This window comes from Nuphar pumila, unplaced genomic scaffold (assembly GCF_984573655.1).
Source record: "Nuphar pumila unplaced genomic scaffold, dmNupPumi1.hap1.1 HAP1_SCAFFOLD_304, whole genome shotgun sequence".
Lineage (NCBI taxonomy): Eukaryota > Viridiplantae > Streptophyta > Magnoliopsida > Nymphaeales > Nymphaeaceae > Nuphar > Nuphar pumila.
Genome location: NW_028323271.1, coordinates 7,262 through 17,044, shown reverse-complemented (window position 1 = coordinate 17,044; position 9,783 = coordinate 7,262). Strand labels below are relative to the sequence as shown.

The 9,783-nt window shown below is 51.5% G+C and overlaps 1 protein-coding gene across 1 annotated transcript; it reads right to left on the bottom strand.

The window, feature by feature from the left end:
* Positions 1-3,450: 3,450 nt before the first annotated feature.
* Positions 3,451-5,376, bottom strand: LOC149810550 (uncharacterized protein C594.04c-like). Its single transcript, XM_089994216.1, has 4 exons — positions 5,134-5,376; positions 4,583-4,831; positions 3,557-3,928; positions 3,451-3,507 (listed from the first exon to the last, which is right to left on the bottom strand). The coding sequence occupies exons 1-4, from the start codon at positions 5,374-5,376 to the stop codon at positions 3,451-3,453; spliced, it is 921 nt and encodes a 306-aa protein (XP_089850342.1).
* Positions 5,377-9,783: the final 4,407 nt, after the last annotated feature.

The following is a 9,783-nucleotide window of genomic DNA, read 5'->3' as shown; positions in this document are numbered from 1 at the left end:
GGGTTCCATCGGCTGACCGTCATGACATGGCGACATGCCCGCTCTGTGCGACAATACAACAATAATAAAACCTCAAGAAGAACAGGAGCTTTTGGGAACAGCAGCCTTCCGTTTGTAGCATGCGAGCAACTATGCAACGAGGTGGTCATTGATTGTGAAGTAGTACTTGCCAATGTCCATGTGGTTGCGGCGGTGCTGCACAAAGATATGGCATCATTACATCACATGGAGAAGAGGAAGAACCACGGCTCATGCCGAAACAACCAAGTAATTACGGTCACACAAGTGCATCAGCACAACATGACATACATGATGGCAGGAAGTGGTCACCAAGCAGCCAAGTAATCATCATCACATCACATAGATAATGGCAGGAAATAGACAAGCAACCAAGACAACGCATTCGAGTTGATTATTGATCTTCATAAAATCACATACACGATGGCAGGAAGTTGTCAGCAAGCAACAAGGACAGCCCTTTCGAAACGTTACAGCTCATTGAACGTCAGAGGTCGGATCAAGTAAGGATGCATCATTACATCACATCGATCATGGCAGGAAAGCATCATCACTCGCACGCAACATGACAGCTGCTTTCGAAACGCAGGCACTCTCTGCAGCGCTAGCTCCGGCCCTCGCAGCAGTGCAAGAAGCACGGCAATTTTGCCACCTCACCACAGCGAACGACAAAGAGACGTGGCTGCTGGTGGACGCGCTCCGGAGCGACATGATGCCCACGCCCACCTGCTCAGACCACGACGCGGTGGCCCTCGCCTCCGACGCGCTGCGACTCAGCAACGGCAACCCCGCGCTCGCACTTACACGCCTGCTGCCCCACGTCGAGGGGCCAGCCGATGCAACCCAGCCTGCGGACCCTGCACCATCTCGCCAGCACTAAAGAAGGAGCCGCATTAATGAGGGAGCTGCCCACGCACCATCTCGCCAACAGAAATAAGGGAGCTGCCCCTGCACCATCCCGCCATCATCAAAGAAGGAGCTGCGTGCTTGAGCACGGCTTGGCTAAGTGGCACTCCGCGCCACGCCATGCCAGTCTGTCAGCCAGATACCAGCCGCTTCGGCATACGAGTTGCCGGAACAGCCACGGCTGTCATTGCCCTTGCTCTCAACACGCCGCTGCCCCCCCCCACCAATAATCGAGGCTGTTTCCCCTCGTCCATGTGCCGTACATGGCATGAAGCTCGGCCACAAAATTTGCTCGCGTGCGCCTCTGGTTCACTGTTGACAGCCGAGAACCTTGACAGGCGTGCAGGATGGGTGGGTGTTTGAGTACGCTGGCACTTCCTCCGGCTGCTGTTACAAGTTTCGACCTACCAAAGGCCATGTTGTGGCCTTTTTTTCTTGAGCGCTTTCGAAGCGAATGCATCGCTCCCAAGCGCTGTGGCTACACTTCCAATAAAAATTCAAATAATCAGCAACGCTATGACGTGCCGCTCTGGCCTTTAGCTTGACATTGACAGCTCACATGATGCCTTCCGTGGGTGGAGAGGGGTTGCATACTTTACCGGTGACCTGTGCACTCTACACCGAGGCTCAGAGGGGAGGCTTGTCGGTTCATGCCGTTTCCAGACACACTATTCAAGTGCGGCATGCCGAGGAGCCAACCGATGAAGCACGCGGCGCTTCTCTTCTTACGTGAAGTTTGCTGACAGGTCATGCGCATATCTCGATGTACTCTTACCACACTCTGGCTCGTGGGGCCGCTGTCTGTTTTGGCATGCATGAGTAGGAGTGTTTTCATGTCCTGAGGCTGGTGTGGCCACTTTTGTGCCGAATTCCATCCGCAGCCTTTCAAGGTGCATGCATGGCTTGAGCTAACTGATGGACCATGCTGACCGGTTCTCCCACCTCTATGTAACTACCTCTATGCGTTCTGCGTTCGAAAGTGAGATGCACAAGACAGCCAGTCATTGCTGATCGGAATATGCTTATCCCAGGCTGGACGCAGAACAGGTGGGTACAGTCCAGACGTATCTGAGTGTGCGTGCTGCATGCCCCAAAACAAACAGTCGTGAGACTGATACGTATGGGATGAATTGTGCAAGCATTAGGCCTTGCTGCGACTGGTTCCTCAAAGCTGCAAGAGGCTCGTGGGAATGCTCCGTCCTGCCAAAAACGATACCACATATGCAGCCCTACACGTACAGCAAGACGAAAACAGCTTATTACCAGCTGTTCTGCCAATCAAAGGAAAGCCGCATTCATGAACCCCCGAGCTTGCCTCGGACAAGGTCATACGTATTACAAGATCCAGTGACAAGTGTGTCGCCACAGGAGACTTGGGCACTGCACATGCATCACCAGAACTGTGAAACAATGCAATAGGGCACAGGAAACAGCACCAGAACCGGGGCCGACACTGAGCGTACAAACATCGACAACAGGCGCAGTTGTTTTTCAAAGCACTAAGCGCTCTGTAGCTCGGCAAGCTCAATCGAGCCAGGCCCAATATCAAAATAGGGATGTGCAAAGCAGACAAACAATAGGCAAGTTCGAAGGTAACAAAGTAAGATTCAAGCTTAATCCAAATGCAGAAGGGAAGGCGGAGGAGGCCACGGGATGCACATGGACACCTCTTGCTGGTACTTCTGATACTCAGCCTTTCGATCTTGCCTTGCCATCATCCGCTTCTCTACAAGCTGCATGATCTGCAGCAACAAACACACGGCTCTTGCAACCACTGGAAGGAACAAACAGCCTCAACCTACGGCTGCGGCAGCACGAAAGAATAGGTCAGGCTATGTGTCATGTGTCAGGGTCAGGGGAGGTGTAACAAACATCCAGGTATGTTTGTTACACCTCCGATAGCTCTTAAAGGCGTAAGTGCTGTTCGATGGCTACATCTCCGTCTGTACTGTCAGCAGGCTGTTTCCGGTCGTCAGCATGACCTACCGTAGGTGCTGTAGGATCCGATCCGAATCCCTCGGCCGCTGTCCATGTGGATGCGGTGTGTGGCGAACAGATATCATTACATCACATAGATAATGGGAGGAAATAGTCAACAAGCAACAGATGCATTATCATCAAGATGGTGCAGAGGATCTTGAGTGCTTCCTCAGCACTAGCCACAACTGACCATGTGTGGCATTCAATGATACATGCATACATGTGTGATGAATTGGGCTGCAAGCATATGGCAAGAAGCACTCGACAGTGGTCCGCCGGAATGGGCTTCGGCCCCAATTTCTGTCCTCGAAAGTCATGTATGTGCAGGCGTCTGGTGATGACGCATACGACTCTGGTGATCATGTATACGAGATACATCTCTTTCCAGCACTACCGCATCCACGTGGACATGGGCAACTCCAAGAACTACTTGAGAATCAGTGCTACCGTTACCGTCTGCACCCGCAAATCGCGAACTGCCACTCGTTTGGCCAACGAATAACAAACAAACCAATCTGGGGCCATGCCAAGGCACATTCACGGGAATCACGCCCAGGCGACAAACTTCTCAGCTCGCACTGCAACAGAAGTGCTGAGAAGCATCTGTTTGGCAGAAAACGACATGTTGTTGATAAGCCAATTTGGATCTCACCTGGATCATGCAGAGGGAGTTGAAGGCTGTCCCGATCACAGTCCAGCCATTGCCTGATGGCAGCGCAAACATCCACACCCCCCACCACCAGAGCTGCTCCCCAAAGTGGTTAGGGTGCCGACTCCACGCCCAAAGCCCTGACCTCAAAACAGAAGTGTGACGCACGGTCACACGTTTCCCTCTCGATGGGGCCCCCGAGCAGAAGCGGTCCAGCTGTGAGTCAGCCACACCTGCGATGACTAGGCCAGCGATGCAGAGTATCGACGCTGCAGAGTCCCAGATAGTCCAACGCGAGTCGCTTTGAGCTACACCGAAGAACGGCAAAGTGAGCCCTACCAGCATGGTGTGCTGTATTGCGTACACTGCTCCCACCTGGATCGAAAATGGAAATGTGAAACTGTGCCATGATGGTTGTTTGCAAGTGCAAAAAAGGCGTTGTGTTTCGTGGTGTGCTGAGGTGCTGTGTCCAGGGGATAGAAGGAGAGAGGATGTGTGATCGCAAATTTGTCAGCAATTAGCACTGACCTTGACTCGGCAGGCCACTGAATCGCTCGGTTCAGTAACTCACGTCATGGAGCGCGACTATCTTCAAGGAATCTTTTCGAGTATCGTTCAAGAATGAATGAATACGGTACGCCCGTCGCAAAGGCAGTATTGTTCGAGATGTCTATTGACTTCACTACCGCGCTTGGATGGACTTGGCAGGTCCGATGCTACTTCCGAGTCAGCGCTCAATGATAGGAAATCGATACCCCAGCCGAAAGAAGGCGGCGTTGACAGAGCAAGACATCCAGAGCCTATCTCCTGCAGGAAGTGAGACGTTCAGTGCTGCCATTACCATCACCTGAGGCAAGTATAACAAGTATGTGTTGAGCAATCATGGGTGCCCCCAGTTGATGAAAGGAAATGTGGAGCGCATAACGAAACAACACGAAACACGCCAAGCGAGAGAGACATTGTTGACAACGAGCGAGACCACTACGGCTAATCTCGCGCTTTAGTGAAAGGGTGCAGCATGGAGCGCACTTGGACCAACGGCCACCATGCTCCGAAACGAACTGCCATGTCAGCGTATCGCCAATCTTCCCTGTGCCCCAATCGCCACTGTTCCCGCCGCATGTACGAGTGAGTCAGCCGTAGCGACCATATTAGAATCAGTGTGCCGCTGACAAGGACCCGTGCATTCGTGGCTGTGCTCCGGGGGTGCTGGGTGTAGTACGCTGCAAGCAGCGGGGGCGCCAGCGTCCAGTAAGGGTCAATCAGCCAGGTGCTTCCCTGTATCCACTGGAAATTATTCATACGTTCGAATCTCTCACCCGTCGGGTTCGACTAGGCCGTGCGAGGTGAGAAAACCGCTGTCAGTAATCTCTATCTCTGATACATAGCGACACGTCTTGATGCCCGCACAAGAGAAAAAAGCTTCATTTGCTGCTAGAGCGTCGTGAAACCTGAGGCATGTGACATTTCCCTGCAAAGTGGTATGGCGCTTGGTAACACCCATTTTCATTAGCAAAACACATCTTGGGTACGGAGCATTCCCAAACAGATGTGCCAAGTTAGGGTGCGATGTTCGCTACCTGCGCCACACTGATGATCCAGAAAGTCACATCGACATGCAAGAAAAACAGTGCATTTATCATCCACAACGGATGTTGCATATGCAGCGAGCAGACTGCTGTGTTGGGGTACTGCCAGGTGCCAATCATCTGACCAGCTGCTGGGCATCTGATATTTAGAAAGATCACTTCCACTACAGGTGGTATAGCCACGGCAATAAGAATCACCCAATTCACTACAGCACGACCATTACATGCGTCCATTGTCACCAGACAAACACAAACCCAGGTACATGTTCCTTCCGCTCATCACGTAATGGCTTCGAGTGTCGATGAATTGGAGTATACATATTCAACTCATACTGCATCACAATTCTGTGAATGGCAGGCACGTATGTGCAGAACATGATGGTGGTATCGCCCTATCTGCTCCGGATAGTGCGACGTGTACACAGCACATGTAAAAGTGTGTGGACACGTTTGTGAGGGAGAGGTATACAACCTGTACATTACTTGAGGGGGCAAATCATTACATATTCCATGAGACACTTGTGCAATCGCAGGTTCCATTCTCTCCTTGAAGGAGACATACATGTAACATGTTGCATCTGTGCGACGGTCGACGTTCCTGAGCAACATGAGCGAGGACTGCAACGTGCCGCAGTGCTTGCACTGTCCGATTTTACAGGACCCGTTTGATTCCAGTGGATTGATGGCTCCAGTGACGTTGGGATGCGGCCACACCATTTCACGTCAAGCTTTGGAAGGAATTTTGAGGTCGAGTACCAGGTGCGACGAACCCCAACTCGTTCATTCACATCCTGAAGAAATTTAATTTGTTCTTTCTTCTTATAGGTGATCTATTTTATCAGTCTATGTGATTTGTGAGGACTGGCGATGCTGATCATCCATCACCGACGGTTCGACTTCGCTCGCAGGCTTTGTCCAATGGACAGGAAACCGCTACCAACCTCCCTAGCGGCCGACCAGTATCCCAGCAACTACATACTGATGCAATTAATAGACGACCTCAAGGTGTGTTCAGCATGAAATCACTTGTGACCTTCGCGTCATCCCATGTTTTCAGCGGTGGGCCTAGTCCAAGAAAACCTAGAAAAAATGCCCAACCATCCCATTGGTCGGTCACAGCCAAGCAAAGGGATGCAGGGAACCTAGGAGACTGCGGTTTTTTTAGTAAGCAAGCAATTAAGCAACTGAGACCCTTCATTATCAGGGGAAAACGGAATACAGAAAGTTTCGACAATGACGAAATGGTCCTAGCCAGGAAGGGCCGCATTGAATATGAGCACACCCCGAAAACGCTTGCTGATGCGGTGTAGAGAGAAGCCAGTGCAACATCGCACTTGCAGCCATCAAAGGTGCCCGTCCCCTGCGAAACGGCAACTCCAACACGTCGAGCTGAGAAACTGCCAAGCCCCTCAGCGAACAAAGCCACTGCTTCCAGCTCCTCCAGCAACGTGCACCTAAACGCAGCCTCACGACACGAAGAAAGCTGCAGTGCAAACCCCCCACCAAAGTCTCAGAACAACCAGCCAGCCGATCACGAGTCATCTTTCAAAGCCTCGAAATCCCAAGCTCAGGGACGGAAACAAGACCCACCTAGCAACGCTGACTACAACAAGGCGATCCCAAGCAAAGACAGCTCCGCCGCAAACACAGCAAATAAGCCAACGTCAAACACGCACGTGCCATCAAAAGAGGTCACGCCAGTAAAAGAGAGTGGCAGCCGGGAGCCGCAGAGTGACAGGGATCTCGAGAGCGCTTCCAATGTCGGGGCGACTACGAGTACGGATGCCCAAGCTGCTGGATGGCACCGCGGTCGGGCGCTGATGCATCATGGTTTCAAGGGAATGCTCCACCGAAAGACGCTCTCGGTGGAGACGATCGACATCATTTCCCTCCTTCGAGACGCCGCGCTCACGTTGATGGCCCTCCGCAACGACGCGGCGGAGTCTTTCGTGACCAACGAGATCCCTCCGCCTGAGCCCATCTCGGCACCCCCAAGTGCGTTAAATGCAGGATCGTCGAGCTCTGCAGCGACAGCCATTCTCGGCTCCAACGCTGTGACTTGCCGGTATGACCTGAAATGCTATGACATTCATTCTGAATACCGTATCGCTGCTAACTATTCAATCACGCGTATATTCAAACTTTGTCCGAATCCCGCAAACCATTCAACCGTAGGTACAATAAATTCGGATTACTGATCATGGTAGCCCCAAAAATCAGATAGTAAAAATCGCCATTTTTGACCAGAATTTTCTGGAGAGTTAGGATGAGAAATTTTCAAACGGCCATTTTTTTGCGATTTTGTTTGAATATTTAGCGGCAGTACGGTAAATTAAATCAATCAGGGATCACGCCAGGCCCCCGGCGCCATGATATGCAGTGTACACGTCAGCTCAAAGAAGGCGGCGTGACAAGTGAAGGCCGAGGTAAGAGGGCGAGATTATCCAGAGCTGATCTCCCACCGAATTGGAATGTGACTTGAAGGTAGGAAAGGGGTAGAATAAGGGCATTTTAGCGCAAGATCAGCTCTGTCTGTCTATGTGTCAATGCCGTCTGTTTTGAGCTGGCGAACTTGTTTTCTTTGTTTTTGGAGGTAGAAAAGTGGTTTCGGTTCGCATGGAGAAGATGAAGTGATGATACATCTTTTTATTTGTCACCAACGCGCTTCGGGAACTCAGCATCAGACCATGCACGGACACTTATGCGATGCACCGGCGCTCTCTTCAAGTTTTGGCTCCTGCGAGCGGCTGCGCATTCATGTAAGGGTTACCTGTCCCGGCCGCTGACTCGCTTCGTCAGACCTAGTCATTTTCTGGCCGCGATGCCCAGAACTGCATGATTTCCGGTGGCAAACATGGGGTCCGAGTCCAATTGTGGCAAATCACTAGTGCGCATTGCTCCAAACGCTGAATGCTGTTATCACACCTTCACGAGGCATTAGCTTTGCGTGGAAACGAAGAAATGGAGATTAAAATCTGTCGGGAATCATCCCATGGTCCTGATTTGCATCATCGTGAAATTCATGTAGCAGGCCTGTTCAGGGAAAAAGTCTGTACCGGACTGACGATGTACGGTCAATCTTATCAAAGCATAGATGTATGTCTTTGTCTACAGCGAGGTGGTTTAGTCCTATAGCCGTAGTCACTCTTCACATATTATGACATGGTAGCTAGTCCAGGTAAGAGTATACCTATATTACTCATACCTAGACTTTCTGCCATCTGTAGACCTCCTCAGTTCAGCTGAATTGACGCTTGCGACCTTCTTCACTTGCAGGCACATCCTCAGCCTGGATGACCTAGCACAGTGGTGCTGTGACGCTGACAGCGTGTCCGATGATGGGGCGTCTACAACGCTGGACCTTCAAGGCAGAGTGCTGACCACTGAGCTGACTCATGCCGTCCACCTTGGAGGCAGGGACTTGATCATCTCAAACGCTGAGCTGGTTCTCCCCACGGGTGCCAACATCATCATCTCCAAGGGCTCAGTGGCTCTCACCAATGTCAAGATTCGAGGTAATTTAGTTAATCAAACATATTGGCAGGTGTCTCTTTGTTGAGGCTGTGATGTCTTTGAATGTCCTTACATGATGCGCTTGTGTGGAAATATGAAACTTCATCACACCACATGGATATGAGTAGGAACTAGTTGGCACAGGCCAAAAGCAACCAAGCACTCACGCTCAAAACAGGTCGCTGAACTTGGGTTCACAGTCGTGACATCGCCAGCGTTGTCAGCACAGTTGGCAGCTTCACCTGACCCGTGTGCTCTTCACACCCCGCACTCAGTCATCATATTTTCATAGAGGGGACTTTCTTTCCTTTTCTTTTCATGGAGGGGTTAGGGGCATGGCGACTGCCAGAGGAAGCTGCAAGCCACCTAGGCATTGACGCCTGAGTTGGTGCCAACCTGACTCACAGATCACGCGGTGGTTCAGCCCCACCCTCTCGTTTGTTTTGTTCGTGGGGATAGCAGACCGTGGTCAGCGGTGTGGTGTCTGGAAACACAACCTGCCCTAAATTACCGTCCAAAGAGCCCATGACGGAAGGGAAACCCAGACACTGCTGCCTCATGTAATGAGGGCATGCATCGTTACATGAGTCAGAATGTCACATCGATCCCCGCACCATCACATGCGAAGCCGTCGATGCTCAAGCATGACGTCATGACCCCGCGATGCTGACGCGACGCGGCACACACGCCACATGAACACCACGTAAGACGTTACATATTGCAACATGGCATACACAGTGCGCACCTTCAGAGACATGGTGTGATTCGACACTGATTGAGTCATATGTCTATCATGATAGTGATAAACATGTGATGCTCGTGATAAACTTGTGATCATTTTGTCATGATTGTGGTCACATTGACTGCTCCGTGGCATTCAGGCGCATCAAGCAAGGCAGGCCTGCGAGGAGATGTGTACTTTCGCATCGCTGGCAGGGACACACGCACATATCTACACAACGTCCATCTGACGTATTGCCGCGCGCTGGCGGTCAGCGGTGCCACGCTCGAGATGACGGACTGTTCCAGTTCAAGCGCACACTCCGGGGTGTGTGTGCACGGTGAAGGAACGGCACTGGTTGCGGTGGGTTGTGAGTTTAGAGAGAATGTAACGGCGGGCGTCAACGT